Source organism: Chiloscyllium punctatum, chromosome 2 (genome assembly GCF_047496795.1).
Source record: "Chiloscyllium punctatum isolate Juve2018m chromosome 2, sChiPun1.3, whole genome shotgun sequence".
Taxonomy (NCBI): domain Eukaryota; kingdom Metazoa; phylum Chordata; class Chondrichthyes; order Orectolobiformes; family Hemiscylliidae; genus Chiloscyllium; species Chiloscyllium punctatum.
Window position 1 is genome coordinate 125,249,658 of NC_092740.1, and position 16,330 is coordinate 125,265,987.

The 16,330-nt window shown below is 42.4% G+C and overlaps 2 protein-coding genes across 2 annotated transcripts in view; one reads left to right on the top strand and one right to left on the bottom strand.

The window, feature by feature from the left end:
- LOC140488569 (atrial natriuretic peptide receptor 1) overlaps positions 1 to 6,265 on the top strand; it is a 79,980-nt gene extending 73,715 nt beyond the window's left edge. The window contains exon 24 of the mRNA XM_072588125.1: positions 620 to 6,265. Coding sequence (XP_072444226.1) covers positions 620 to 817 — 198 coding nt within the window. The 3' untranslated portion in view covers positions 818 to 6,265. The remainder of the gene's footprint in view (positions 1 to 619) is intronic.
- Positions 6,266 to 14,693: 8,428 nt separating this feature from the next.
- Positions 14,694 to 15,959, bottom strand: LOC140493508 (transmembrane protein 215-like). Its single transcript, XM_072592014.1, has one exon. The coding sequence runs from the start codon at positions 15,682 to 15,684 to the stop codon at positions 15,055 to 15,057; it is 630 nt and encodes a 209-aa protein (XP_072448115.1). The 5' UTR covers positions 15,685 to 15,959; the 3' UTR covers positions 14,694 to 15,054.
- Between the last annotated feature and the right edge of the window lie 371 nt (positions 15,960 to 16,330).

Below are 16,330 nucleotides of genomic sequence, written 5' to 3' on the forward strand. Positions count from 1 at the left end.
AATGTGAAACTCAACACCACAAGAAGTGATTTCAGGAGATGGTGATGTATTGGTAATGTCACTAGGTTAATAATCCAGAGGCCTAGGTTAATGCTCTGGGGATAATGCTCTGAGTTCAGCAACTAGTGGAATTTAAATTCAATTCAGAAATTATAAAGCCCATGTCAAAATTGGTAACAATGACAACTCTCCTTGATTGTTATAAAAACATATTTGATTCTATAATGTACTTTATGAAGAGAAATCTGCTGTCGTCACCCGATCTAGATTATATATGTGACTCCAGGCCCACAGTAATGTGATTAGCTCCTAAATGCCTTCTGAAATTGTCTAACAAGACACTCAGTTCAAGGATAATTGGTGTTGGCCACAAATTCTGGTCTTTCAAATAATGTCAAAATCCCTTGAAAGAATTTTTGAAAAGTCACAGATGTATTCAACAAGAGGTTTATTAAACACATAAGGAAAAGAAAGCCATGTTGATAATATTTATTTGAAGAGGGGTGGGAGGATGCTGATGTGGAGCATGAACACCAGCATGAACCAGTTGCGCCAAATGATCTGTTTCAGTTTCTATGTAATTCTGTATAATCTGCCTTGGACTTTCTGACATTTGCAGGGAAAGGGTGACATGGTGACTTACTGGCTTGAAGGGAAACAAAATTCATCATCCAGCACCTCAGAAAATACACTGACAAACTCACTGTTGAACAATGTGCAGCCAGAAAACATCAGCTCCATGCCAGACTCCCAGAAAGAAGCGTATAGTGTCATTCCTGGTGTGTTGAGCAATGATCTTCAATTTAGTTCCTGTTAGCCCAAAAATCTATAGTGTTAGACCAGTAAATAGAATTATTTAACTATTTTAAAAATTGAATAGAGATTTTTTGAAGTGAAAGATTCTTGCCTTTGTATGTTCAACAATTCTAAGTGTTAACTAAAGAAATAAACAGTTGGCAACTTGTTTAGATTCACGCAAACAAGGAGCTTGCACCATTGGTAGCCTTGTCATAAGGAAAGGCTTACATTCCTATAGAGCTCATGATGAGCTCAGGAGATCAAAACTTCTTTATAGCCAATTAAATAATTTTTGAAATGTAGTCCCTCTTGTAAGGAAAACCACTTGCAATGTAATAATGATCAGATATTTAGTGGTGTTAGTAAGGAATCTAGGGAAAACCCCTTGCTTTTTAACATTGAAAATGTGCTGCGGGACCTTTATGTTCTATCTGAGAGACTTGACTCAGTTAAACATCTCTTCTAAAAGTTAGTATCTCCAACAGTGCTTTGGTGCTGTACTGAAGGATCAGCCTAGAATTTGTGCTGAGGTATCACTAGGGAGATTTGAACTCTCAACCTCTATTTCAGAAACATGAGTGTACTGTCTGAGCCAAGGCTGATATTGTCAAATAAGTCAGTGTAGTCAGCTGTCGAAGTTGAGCAACATCTAGGGCACATCTGTGAGGTTGACAGTTTCATAGATACATGTTCAAGAATGTGCTCACCTTCCAGTGGAGGGTAAGGAGACTGAGAGGAAATGGGTGACCAGCAGACTGTCCAGCAGAAACAGGCAGGTAATGCAGGGGTGCCCTGAGTGCATGGCCCTCTCCAATCAGAATTCACTTTTGAATATTGGTGAAAGTGATGGTTCATTTGGGAAGTGCAGCAGAACCAGGTCTCTTGTGCTATGGCTGGTTCAGCCATAGAGATGAGCATGAATGAGGCTGGAAGTGCAATAGTGACAGGAACTTTGCTAGCCCTAGTAAAACAAACAGTCATTCCTTTATGCAGTCAAGGAGATTAATCTGGGGTGTTATGTTGCCTCCCTGGTGCCTGAGCCAAGGATGTGGCAAGTGGAATACACTGACCAGGCAGTGTATGTGATCCACATCGAAACCAATAGCACTTGTAGAAAGAGGGCTGTGGTTTTGCAGTTGGGATTTATGGAGGTGGATAGGAAATTAGCAAACAGGATTTCAAAAGTAGTGATCTCCAGATTATTCCCAGTACCATGTCCAAGTTCCATGCAGAAATAGGTGGGCAGAAGATATGAATAAGCAACTAGAAAAATTTTACTAGCAGGAGGGCCTTAGATTCCTGGATGTTGGGATCAACTTGGTGGGAGATTAGACCTTGACAGATCAATGGGTTGTTTATCAACAGGGCACTTCCTTTGCAGGGTGATTTGCTAGTCCTATTCAGGAAGGTTTAAACTAACCTGGCAGTGTTGTGGGCACCAGATATTTAGATCAGAGAGGAATACCAACTCTCACATTATACTGGAAGAGATGGATCGCATTAGAGTTGGAAATAGTAAGTGATTGAATGGTTCAGAATAAGGGCGCAAGTGATAAAATATAATTTAGGGTTACCGTGCATGGACATGAATGTGTAGAGTGTGGCAAATAAAAGTGATGAGCAGAAGGCACCAAGGAAAATATTATGTAGTTACATCGAACATGACTCAAAGAATGGCAGGGCTAGGCATTAAATATTCCTGGATGCCATGGTTTTCAGAAAGAGCTGAAAGAAAAGTAAGTGGGAGAGGTGGCTGCATTAACTAAGGAGAATACTGCAGTGCTGGAGAGAAAGGATGTCCCAGAATGGTCAAGGCAGCATCTATTTAACTAGAACTAAGTACAAAAATGGGAAACCCATTGGTGCAATTATAAGCTACCAATCTGAGGAAAATAAACAGAGAAATTTGTAAAGACTTACAATAGAGGTACAAATATTAAAGAGGAGTTACAATTAGACTAATTAACTCTCTGAATATAGATTGGGACTGTACTAATGAGAAGGTCCAAGTGGAGCAAGAATTCTTAGAGTGTAATTAGAAGAATTTTATTATAGCAGCATGTTTGTAATCCAGTGAAAAAGGAAGTGCTGCTAGACCTGGTTCTTGGAAATGAGGTGGACCAAGTGGATCAAGTGTCAGTAAGGGGAACATTTAAGGGACGGTGACTATTATATCAGAATTTAGATTGGCTATGGAAAAGCACAATAAGCAATCCAGATAAAGAGTAATTAATTGGGGCAAATCTAATTGGAAGTGTATAGGAATGGATCAGTTCCAAACAAATTGGCTCAAATAAAACAAAATAGTTTAGAAGAAGGGTCACTGGATCCAAAATATTAACTGCTGTCCTTCCACAGATGCAGCCAGACCTGCTGAGTTTCTCCACCAATTTCTGTTTTTGTTTCAAGTTGGCAAGCAAATCAGTAAATGAAAATTGCACTGCCTTTAAAGAATATTGTACTCAAACTATGTTTGCAAGAAAAGAAAAGGTAGAGTTAACAAATCCAGAGCTGTTCCTCAGACACCACAAAATATAGTAATCAACTTGAAGCAGTGTGCTTATGAAAGATGTCAACTCGGCAATACAGCCAAGAACCATCTAAATGTAGAAAGTTCAGCGAAGAATTTTTAAAAAATCAAATAAAGGAAGCTAAGAGAGAGAGTATGAGAAGAGACTGTTAGCTAACAGGAAATGGAATACAAGAGTTTTCTGTGAACATAAAAAACAAAAAGGTGATAAAAGAAGTGTGATCAATTGGATATTAAAGAAGGATTTACACTTGGAGGTAAGGGAGAAGGCTGAGATATGAAATTAATACTTTATGTCTATTTTACTAAGGAAGATGATGCTGTGGAGGTTGTAGTATAATAAGATATAGTTCAGACATCAGAACATAAACCATTATTTTTTCTATATGCCTCATGGCATAATTGAAGATCTACTTTTGATTATTACCATGTAATTCGCTGGTCAGTGTTCTCTGGGACATATAAAGAAACAGTAGAATTTTGTACTCTGATGAGCACCATATAAGGCATGGAGGAAGAAATGCATTTTGTGTATTAAAACATAGGAAATAGGAGCAGGAGCAGATTATACAGCCCATTGATTTTTCACATCAATTAGTAAGATCATGGCTGATTTTTACCTCAATTCCTCTACACTACCTCCATATCCAAATAATCATTTGGTAGTGTAGAACTTGAGTATTGCTGACAAAAAAAAACATTTTATTGAGCTTTTTACCTGGCATTCATCAGGGTAATTTGCAAGAATATAAGTTCAAGGAAAACAAACATTTTATAATGCATGAGAGGAAACTGTTGATTAGATTGGTAAGTGGACTTTAATTAGTAGGGGTGTTGTCACAGATAATGCACCAATTACTGATTGGTAGTTAACTCCTATTCTTTGTTCCAATGTTAAACTTGGCTGGTTAACTCTGGTCAGGACATTGCCCTGAAAAATGAACCAGAAAATGGCTGTCACTTACTTTGTTGAGTTGAAACAGATGCAGTGCATGTACATGTTCTTACTGTTTGCAAAGAATGCAACCATATGTAAAATCTATGTAGCTTCCAGCACACACAAGTGCAGGTTTTGCAAACACAAGGGTTTTGCAAAAGGTCAGTAACTTGCTTATTGCAGCTGAACAATATGTAGCTTGATCTGATCCACCGATCTTGGGGATGCAGGCTTTATACCTGGTATTACACTGCCTCTGTAAATCATATAGCACACTACTCAGTTGGGTAATACACAGAACATCTTTTTGGCTTGATGAAAGGATCTAGTTAATAGCGAACATAACTCATCAAACTACTGCATATTAACTGCAAGAAACAGCTGGCTTCACCTGCTCAAACGTTTGAAATATCTTACACTAATCTGAAATGGATGGACACTTTTATAGACCAAATGTGATCACCTGGGGGACTTTCATGAGCTTGTACGATAAGGAGCAAGAAATTATTTGATATAGCCATTATCCTGCAGGATGGCTTTGATGCATCCCTATTTCATAGAATCACTGCAGTACAGAAAGAGGCCATTCTGCCCATCAAGTCTACACTGACCCAGAAACAGCCCTGCATCCTATCCACCTAACCCCATACTTCCCATGGTTAATCCACATAACCTGCACACTACAGGGCAATTTAGCATGGCCAATCCCTGGACACTAAGGGCAATTTAGCATAACCAATCCACCTAACCTGCACATCTTCAGATTGTGGGAGGAAACCCTCACAGACACAGGGAGAATGTGCAAACTCCACACAGAAAGTCACCCAAGACTTGAATCAAACTCCGGTCCCTGGCCATTTGAGGCAGCTGTACTAACCACTGAGCCACTGTGCTGTCCTTTCTGCATCAAGTGAACAAATGACTCAGGCCCAGTCTACACAATCTATAGTTTAAGGACAATCTTATATTGTATGGATCTGGAGGAATCCCAATGTGTATTCTGACCAATGAAGGTAGATTTGCAGTAGACAGCCATAGAGGATCTAATGGCCATTTTCTCAACTGGGATATCGAGAAAAGGGAGTTCATGTGACTGTTCCGTTTAAAAGGTGGATATTACTTCAAGGTGAAAGCTATTAATGTATGTAAGGAAATTCTGACATGCAGCCATGGATTCAAATATAGCAAACGTTTCATCAAATTATCAGAGGTATGCAAAAAGTAGGAGGTGTTTATGATGATTAGAAAGATTTTACGGTGAACTTAGGGAGAAACTGTTTCCTCTGCTAGAGGGTGTCCAGAGAGTGGAGCTAACCTTAAAACCGAACCAAGAAAATTCAACTGTGATGTCAGGAAGAATCTCTTCACACAAAAGATAGTGGAAATCTAGAATTGTCTCCCCATCAAGTAGTGGTGAGGAGGTGGTTGAGTGCGATGGGAAAGCCATAAATGACAAAGATTAATACATTTTTGTTAGATAAGATTTATTAAGGGTAACAGAACCAAAGCAGGTGAGATAAAGTTAGGTTTTAGATCAGCCATGATCTAAGTGAATGATTGAATATATTCAAGGGGCTAAATGGCAGACAACATCTGAAGATTGTGTGAGGAAACCCTCACAGACACAGGGACCATGTGCAAACTCTACACAGAAAGTCACCCAAGACTTGAATCAAACTCTGGTCCTAAGTATGTTCCTAAACACACTATGTTGTGCATGCAGTTCTGTAGAAAGTTCAGTGAAAATGGATATTTTCATTGGTAGAATTAGTGAATTATAGTAGGATTTAGATCATGTAATTGTCGTATATTCTACTGGAAATTCCACATTTCAACATGTTACAATGGAAAAAAGAAAATGTAAATATTTATAACTGGAAAAACCTGTGTCAACATTTCACTGTCGCATTTTGTTGGTGAACCAACTGAATCGTGTCAATCTGTTTGTTGAAAGACGGTTTTCTCCTTTTTACTCGATAACTGACATTTCTAATGTACCTCATAAGACCTTAAAATTAAAAATTGAAAAACTACAATCAGCATGATTAAATTTCTTCTCTGATTTTCTTCTGTGTCTTTTAATACCTGTATCATTTTTTTTTGCTTTAAGGAAAGGGTTTTTACAGATATGTTAAGGACAAAAGGGTAACTAGGGAGAGAATAGGGCCCCTCAAAGATCAGCAAGGTGGCCTTTGTGTGGAGCCGCAGAAAATGGGGGAGATACTAAATGAGTTTTTGCATCAGTATTTACTGTGGAAAAGGAGATGAAAGATATAGACTGTAGGGAAATAGATTGTGATACCTTGCAAAATGTCCATATTACAGAGGAGGAAGTGCTGGATGTCTTGAAATGGGTAAAGGTGGATAAATCCCCAGGACCTGATCAGCTGAACGGGCTGTTTTCCCTGGAGCGTCGGAGGCTGAGGGGTGACCTTATAGAGGTTTACAAAATTATGAGGAGCATGGATAGGATAAATAGACAAAGTCTTTTCTCTGGAATCGGGGAGTCCAGAACTAGAGGGCATAGTTTAGGATGAGAGGGGAAAGATATAAAAGAGACCTAAGGGGCAACTTTTTCACGCAGAGGTCAGGAATAAGCTGCCAGAGGATGTGGTGGAGGCTAGTACAATTGCAACATTTATGAGGCATTTGGATGGGTCTATGAATAGGAAGGGTTTGGAGGGATATGGACCGGGTGCTGACAGGTGGGACTAGAGTGGTCTGGTCGGCATGGACAGGTTGGACCGAAGGGTCTGTTTCCATGCTGTACATCTCTATGACTCTATGACTCCAAGTGTACCCGAGAACTCTGTGGGAAGCTAGGGAAATGATTGCTGGGCCTCTTGCTGAGACATTTGTATCATCGATAGTCACAGATGAGGTGCCAGAAGACTGGAGGTTGGCAAATGTGGTGCCACTGTTTAAGGAGGATAGTAACGACAAGCCAGGGAACTATAGACCAGTGAGCCTGAAATCTGTGGTGGGCACATTGTTGGAGGGAATCCTGAGGGACAGGGTGTACAAATATTTGGAAAGGCAAGGACTGATTAGGGATAGTCAACATGGCTTTGTGCATGGGAAAGCTTGTCTCACAAACTTGATTGAGTTTTTTGAAGAAGTAACAAAGAGGATTGATGAGGGCTGAGTGGTAGATGTGATCTATACAGACTTCAGTAAGGAGTTTGACAAGGTTCTCCATGGGAGACTGATTAGCAAGGTTAAATCTCATGGAATACAGGGAGAACTAGCCATTTGGATACAGGACCAGCTCAAAGGTAGAAGACAGAGGGTGGTGGTGGAGGGTTGTTTTTCAGACTGGAGGCCTGTGACCAGTGGAGTGCCACAAGGATCGGTGCTGGGTCCTCTACTTTTTGTCATTTACATAAATGATTTGGATGTGAGCATAAGAGGTAGAGTTAGTGAGTTTGCTGATGACACCAAAATTGGAGGTGTAGTGGACAGCGAAGAGGGTTACCTCAGATTACAACAGTATCTGGACCAGATGGGCCAATGGGCTGAGAAGTGGCAGATGGAGTTTAATTCAGATAAATGCAAGGTGCTGCATTTTGGGAAAGCAAATCTTAGCAGGACTTATACACTTAATGGTAAGATCCTAGGGAGTGTCGCTGAACAAAGAAACCTTGGAGTGCAGGTTCAAAGCTCCTTGAAAGTGGAGTCGCAGGTAGATAGGATAGTGAAGAAGGCATTTGGTATACTTTCTTTTATTGGTCAGTGTATTAAGTACAGGAGTTGGGAGGTCATGTTGCAGCTGTACAGGACATTGGTTAGGCCACTGTTGGAATATTGCGTGCAATTCTGGTCTCCTGCCTATCGGAAAGATGTTGTAAAACTTGAAAGGGTTCAGAAAAGATTTACAAGGATGTTGTCAGGGTTGGAGGATTTGAGCTATAGGGAGAGGCTGAACAGGCTGGGGCTGTTTTCCCTGGGTGTTGGAGACTGACGGGTAATCTTATAGAGGTTTACAAAATTATGAGGGGCATGAATAGGGTAAATAGACAAAGTCTTTTCCCTGGGATCGGAGAGTCCAGAACAAGAGGGCATAGGTTTAGGGCAAGAAGGGAAAGATATAAAAGAGACCTAAGGAGCAACGTTTTCATACAGAGGGTGGTACGTGCATGGAATGGGCTGCCAGAAGAAGTGGTGGAGGCTGGTACAATTGCAACATATAAGAGGCATTTGGATGGGTATATGAATAGGAAGGGTTTGGAGGGATATGGGCCGGATGCTGGCAAGTGGGACTAGATTGGGTTGGAATATCAGGTCGGCATGGACAGGTTGGACCTATGCCTGAAACGTCGATTCTCCTGCTCCTTTGATGCTGCCTGACCTGCTGCGCTTTTCCAGCAACACATTTTTAAGCTTGGACCAAACGGTCTGTTTCCATGCTGTACATCTCTATGACTCAGCCTTACTCATAACCCTGAGCTTGTAATTGTTTATGCCAAACAGAATAACTCTCTTAAATAAAAGATACATTCTGCTGTCCGATATGGATGTTCAGAAGTTAGATTTGAAGAAGTGCAATTGCAATTAAATGATTTAATGGAACTTACTAATAAGCAAGTGGGTCCTTGATTAAATGCTTCCTCTAAAAGACAGTACCTCTGACATTCCGCACTCCCTCAATAATACTTAAGTTTAGATTATCTACTTAAATCCCATCATCTGCTCCCAGAACTGAACATATAGCCTGAGCAACAAAAAACCTTTGCAGAAACATGCTGCAACTGCCATACTTTTGTCTACAGAGTCAAACCACTTTTATTTCCTATTCATCTTCAACAACTACAGGGTTCCTCAAGACCCCCAATTTTTACCTTTAACAGACCAACCACCTGACTCCAATAGGAAATCAATCTTCCACAGAACAGGAAGATTGCAGCAAGTTACAGCAACACTGGGAACAGGGTGAAAAGTCAATGCTTATGGGCGCTGCTGCCCAGTTTCTGCCAAGTGGGAGGCTCACAGATTGTTCCCATGCCATCAGTAACTTGAGTTAAGTCCTATCTATAAATAATAACATTACATTTACATAATAACTTGGATTTATTTAGCCTGTGACTGTCAAGAGAGAATGATTTACTCCCAGGAAATTCAAGGTTGGTTGGGTCTGAGGTGACTCACATGGCAATTTTCATTTCATGCTTCTGGGAATTTCCAAATATTTCAACGTCTGTCCCTGATGTTAGAGCTGAGGGGGGTAACTTGCTGAGAAGTAATTCCAGCTTGAGTTATAAATCCACAAATGAGAGCAACAGAACTGGATAGTGCATTTGTCACTCAAGCCTGTTTGGTAATTCACTGTCATGATGGCTGACCTCCAACCTAACTCTTTATACTCATTTTCCTCGTATACATAACATCCAAATTATTATCCCACCTGATATTAATTTCCACCAAAAGTGAAAATTGGGTAAATTCTATACTGAGTGAGTCAGTTTACCAACTGAATAAAAATCAAAAGAATGGAGAAAGCTGTAAATCAGAAACAAAAACAGAAAGTGCTGGACAAACAGGAAAATATTCTGAGGACGAGTCATTGACCCACATCAACAAACCTTGTTTTTGTTTCTGATTTGCAGCATTCTCCATTCTTTTGGTTTTTCTGACAAAGATTCTGTTTTTGGCATTAGCACCTCATCTGCACACACATTTTCTTTCTTTACTTTGTCCATAATCACCCTCTTTTATCACACCATAATCCCTTTCATCCTTTCTGAGGATGCATCTTTAGATTTAGATTCCCTACAGTGTGGAAACAGGCCCTTCTGCCCAACAAGTCCATACTGACCCTCCAAAGAGTAACCCCCCAGTCCCATTTCCCTCTGACTAATTGACCTAACACTATAGGCAATTTAACATAGCCAATTCACCTGACCTGCACACCTTTGGACTGTGGGAGGAAACCAGAGCACACCCACGCAGACACAGGGAGGATGTGCAAACTCCATACAGGCAGTCGCCCAAGGCTGGAATCAAACCTGGGACCTTGGTGCGGTGAGGCCGCAGTGCTGAGCCACTGTGCCACCCTTAAAGACTTGCCTCAATAGATATCCGGGGTGAACAAACTCCTATCTTGATTTGAAACGCAAGGAATTGATTATCAATTAGCCTGGCGTGACACGTTAACTTTAATCACAGAAGGGATTCTGGAGTAGAGTGGTGCTGGAAAAGCACAGGAGTTCAGGCAGCATCCGAGGAGCAGGAAAATCGATGTTTCGGGCAAAAGCCCTTCATCAGGAATACCATCAGGGCTTTTGCCCGAAACGTCGATTTTCCTGCTCCTCCGATGCTGCCTGAACTGCTGTGCTTTTCCAGCACCACTCTACTCCAGAATCTGGTTTCCAGCATCTGCAGTCATTGTTTTTACCTAGTTTAATCACAGAAGGGGTAAACTGGTTCAATAACAGAAATTGCTGGAAAAGCAGGAAAATGTTCTGAGGAAGAGTCACCAGACCCACACTGCTAACAGACCTGCCGAGCTTTTCCAGTTTTTTCTTTAACCAGTTTACCCCTTCTGTGATTAAAATTAATCTGCATCCTCAGAAAAGATGAAAGGGATTATGATGCATGGCAAAAGAGGGTGGTTATGGAAAAAGTAAAAAAAAAACAAAATGTGTGTCCAGAGGAGGTGTTAATGTCAAAAACAGAATCTTTGTCTGAAAGTAATTGAAGTATGGGTTATGATCTAAAGTTGAGTTCACAATGGCAGGCTGCTAAATTCCTAACCGAAACCCAAAATACTATTCTCAAACTTGCATTCACCTTCGCTGATACAGTGTAGAAAGACAAATTCAGAGAATAGGAATGGGATGGAGAAATAAAGTGGCAATGCTGCTCTGATTTATGTTATTTGACATCCATACAGCTTGGCATTACTTCTGTTACCTCATAGTGATCCATCTCCCCTGCAATGTGATTCTTGAGGTGGGGGGGGGGGTCCATGAATGATTATTTTGGACTCCCTCACCATTTTTCCACTGTTGTATTGCCAGACTCCTGGATAATTGAAACTCTCTTCTGGAGCCATGAAAGACATCACAGAATCCCTACAGTGTGGAAATAGACCATTTGGCCCATCGAGTCCACACTGACCTTCTGAAAAGAATCCCACCCAAACCCACCCTCCTCCCCCATCCCTGTAAACCTGCATTTCCCATGGCTAATCCACCTAGCCTGCAGATCCCTGGATACTATGAACAATTTAGCATGGCCAATCCACCTAACCTGCACATCTTTGGACTGTTATAGGAAATCGGAGCGCCTGTAGTAAACCCACGCAGACACAGGGAGCAAGTGCAAACTCCACACAGACAGTCACCCAAAGCTGGAATCAAACCCTGGTCCCTGGAGCTATGAGGCAGCAGTGCTAACCATTGAGCCACTGTCACATCACTATTCCAGAGCATCAACAACAATTTATATGGCAGCTTTCATGTAATGGCATTTCTCTAGACTTCTTATGTTATCAAACATGTTTTAACACAGAGCCACAGAAAGTGATGTCAGGACAGGTGACCAACAGCTTGGTGAAAAATGTAGGCTTTAAGGTGAAAAAGGCAGTGAAAGCCAAGGGCTTGAGGCACCAGGTAGCCGAAGCCACGGTCACCAATGTTGAATGTTCAAGATTAAATTACCTACAGTATGGAAACAGACCGTTCAGCCCAACAGGTCCACACCAACCCTCCAAAGAGTATAACCCACCCATTCCCCTACCTGACTAATGCACCCAATGCTATAGGACAATTTATCATAGCCAATTCACTGGCCTGCACATCTTTGGATTGTGGAGAAAAAAACCACGCTGACATGGGGAGAATGTGCAAAGTCCACACAAACTTTGTTTCCTACCAACTAACTCCATCGCCCACCTTAGCAAGTGACTGATGCTAAAGTGTTCATAATCTCTGACCTCGCAATGAACTTCCAACCATATTTCGGTACCATCATTATTTCCCACTCTGCTACATAATTCAATTCTACTTCAATTCATCTGCTGCTGAAACCATCATTCATTCCTATGTTTCCTCTTAATTATCCCAATCCTCTCCTAGCTGACTTCTTACCTCTGCAAACTCTAATACCCATTTCCTAAGCATGCCGAGTCATCTTTCTAAAACTATGCTCACTGACCGACGTTGCTTGCCCGTTTAGAAACTCCTCGATTTTAAAAGAATCATCCTTGGTTTCAAATCCCATGTGTAGTCTCTGTCTTTATGCTCAGCTCAGTGATATTCTCCAGCCTTACAGCTCATTGAGATCTTGCTGCTCCTCCAACTCTATTCTCTGCATTGACCAAATATCCTAAACCAATCTTGCCCCATTTGCCAGTACTTGGTCCATATCCCTCTAAACCCTTCCTATTCATATACCCATCCAGATGCCTTTTAAAAATTGCAATTGTACTAGCCTCCACCACCTCCTGTGGCAACTCGTTCCACACATGCACCATATGTGAAAATGTTGCCCCTTGGGTCCTCTTTAAATCTTACCCCTCTCATCTTAAACCTCTGCCATTTAGTCTTGGATTCTCCTAACCTGGGAAAAAAAGACCTTAGCTATTCACCCTATCCATGCTCCTCATGAATTTATAAACCCCTGTAAGATTACCCCTCAGTCTCCGACACTCCCGTGAAATAAAGCACCAGCCTATTCAGCCTCTCCCTATGGTTCAAATCCTCCAATCCCAGCAACACCATTGTAAATCTTTTCTGAACCCTTTCAAGTTTAACATCTTCCTATAGCAGGGAGACCAGAATTGAACACAGCATTCTAAAAGTTCCCTCACCAATGTCCTGTACAACAGCAGCATGATGCCCCAACTCCTTTATTCAATGCGCCGAAAGAACTGTGGATACTGTAAATCAGAAACAGAAACAGAAATTGCTGGAAAAGCTCAGTAGGTCTGGCAGCATCAATGGAGAGAAATCAGAGATAATGTTTCGGCTCCAGTAACACTTCCTCTGAAGGGATCCTTTGATCCAACCACTCCACACCGATCATAATTCCAAACTAAACTAGTCCCACCCATCTTTGCTTGGTCCATATCCCTCCAACTCTTTCCTAAGAGTGCCAAATGCCTTCTTCACCAACCTATCCAACTGCAACTCCACTTCCAACGAACTTTATATCTGACCCCTAGGCCTCTTTGTTTGGTAAAACTCAACAGGGCCCTATCATTAACTATATGAGTCCTGCCCTGGTTTGCCTTAACAAAACCTCACATTTATTTAAATTAAACTCCATCTGCCACTCCTCCGCCCATTGGACCGTATAGTCCAGGTCCCATTGTCCTCTTAGATGTTGTTCTCTTTTTCTTCACTGTCCACTATACCAGGCCTCTCTACCTGAAGGACATGCAGAGAAGATTCACCAGGATGTTGCCTGGTCTCAAACGCATTGGCTATGGGGAAAGATTAAAACTAATTAGATAGTTTTCACTGGAGAGGTGGCAGCTGAGAGGAGACCAGCTCGAGGTCTATATATTTATGAGAGGCATAGATAGGGTGGATAGTCAGAGGCTTTTTCCCAGGGTTGAAGCTTCAATTACAAGGGGCACAGGTTCAAGGTGAGAGGGGGAAAGTTTAACAAAGATGCGCCAGGCAAGTTTTTTCACACAGCCTTCAACGCGCTGCCAGAAGAAGTGGAAACAGCCCACATTTAAGAGGCATCTGGATAGTTACATGAATAAGGAGGGAATAGAGGGATACAGACCGAATAAAGGCAGGTGGTTTGTTTTTTAGTTTAGATGGGGGCATGCTGATGAGCACAGGCTTGGTTGGGCCTAAAGGCCTGTTCCTGCGCTGCACTTCTCCTTTGTTCTTTGTTCTTTTCTTTGTCCCAAGACTGATGCCCCTGAGTTTTAAACTGGCCAGCCAGGTGAAACCAACTCAGTGTCTACTCTGTCAAACTCCTGTCAAGTTCTGGACAGGACAGTGATGGTGGTCTGGAGGAAGCTGAACAGCCCAATTCCCTGGAAAAACGAAGCATCACTGAGCGCATGTACAGACTCGGAGTCCCGTCAACTTCACCGGAATGATAATTGGCCCAACGCTGACAATTTCCCCAACGCAAATTCCGGGGAAATGATCACACATTCGACTCATTCAACAATAAATCTATATCAAAAAGGCCAGCAAGCCTTTCAGAAGCAAAACCTGTTTGGGAACAAGCAAGTGATGAAAATCAAAGTGTCATTTTGCAATAATTATCACCACCGTCCTTCCCTGCTTAATTCCCCAACCGTGTAAAGACCTTTTAAATTTAAAGAAACCGAGTTAAACGAGTCTCATTCTTCCATTCACAAATTGAATCCCTTTCAGATTTCCCGCCATAAACATAAAACTCACAGAGAACGAACAAATGACAACAATTAGGTAAATACAAAATCTGATTTTTTTTATGGTTTTGGGTCATTGACGCGGATTTACAAAAAAATCCACATTTCTTGGAACATGCTTAGGTTAAACATGCTTGCGCAGATATGTATGTGGTGCAACAAGACCGGTTCAAGTCTAAGATCTAGGCTGAGGAACAAAAGCATACATTAAATAAAACATGAATCATATTCATAATTAGTTTTAGGTCTAATAACGCTTAAAATTGCCAAAGTGACAATCCACAAAACACGCCTGTGTCACTCCCACCCAACTGAAGGTCTCAGGTTCCCGTTAAAATAAATAACCCAAGGTTGAAAAGCTCGCTTGCTTGATGGGGGAGGGTTGCTATTCGGCTGCAGCGGCTGCACACTTCGGTGTTCAAGTCTCCCTCACACTATTGTCTCGTAGTCCCAGCAAAGTCTGACATGTTGGGTTTCTCCCGGGCTGGGGTAACAGCAGTAATACCTGCCGTAGGGGATACTGTCCCGAGGGGAGTAGACCACACTGTCCCGGGTAGAGTAGACGCTGGTGTAGAAGGCGCTGTCCCGGTTGGAGCACAGTCGGGCGAAGGCGCAGTAGTTGTTGAAGACTCCGGACGGGTAGTAGGTCTCCAAGTATCTCCTGGCCGCCTCTTGGTCGCTCTTGCGGATCAGGCTCCTGGAGTCCACAGAGAAGCCTCCCTCCTCGACCTCGGGGGTCTGGGTCCTGGTCGAGGTCTTGGACATGTCCTGCCAGCTGCCCCCGATGCTCGAGGCAGCCAGGAGCTCTCCCTCGGTGTCCCCTCTGTTCCGGCCACAACACAGGGCTGCCGGCCACTTGGAGAATCCATCGGTCTTCTTGGCCAGCAGGATGGCAGCCAGGCCGGGCAGGAAGATAGCAGGCCCGATGGCAATGAGCGGGATATCTCCCAGAGTCTCCCCTCTCACTCCAGACACGGTGAACATGAAGCCAAAAACCAGGAAGACACTGACCAAAGCCACCACCAGCCCTGTCCTGGGGTTGATGTTGTCTGCTCTCATTGAGATATTTCTTGTCACTGGGGTCGGTCAGCTAAGGTGGTCCCTGTTCTCCCTCTCTCTCTCTCTCTGGGATTGCACTCTCCCACTCCCTCTCCTCACAATCTCTGATGCCACTGTGGAGCCTGAATTCTTTCAGACTGGCTGTCCCGTCTGATAACCTGCAAACGGCACTCAGCAAACCGACCTGAGCTCCTCAGCCAACCGAATCTCAGTGGAGTAATTAAAAATTCTTGCATTGCAAAAACTGAGCTGCCAGAGTGTGTGCCTTTATGTGTTTGTGGCCAATCAGCCAAAAACTGGACTGACAACGCCGGCAGGATCATCATCCTCATCCAAACTCATATCCTTTTACATTTAAATTTGCTTAAACTGTTTTTAGAGATCACGCAGGCCCACTGTCTGCACAAAGCCCCTCTGGAGACTGTAGAGTCTTGTCAAAATAAACTGCCCAGTTTAAGAAGATGTTTGCACCTTTCTTGCTGTCACCACTAATACCCCGCGTTTGTGCACTGACCCCCACTGATATGATTCATAGGAAGAGAATTGTTTGCAGTGCAAACACATGTCACTGTAGCTGGGTTATATTACAAAGGCAGATCTCTGTATTTGACCCGTTTACTGGTAAGGACATTGTAATGATGCTTAT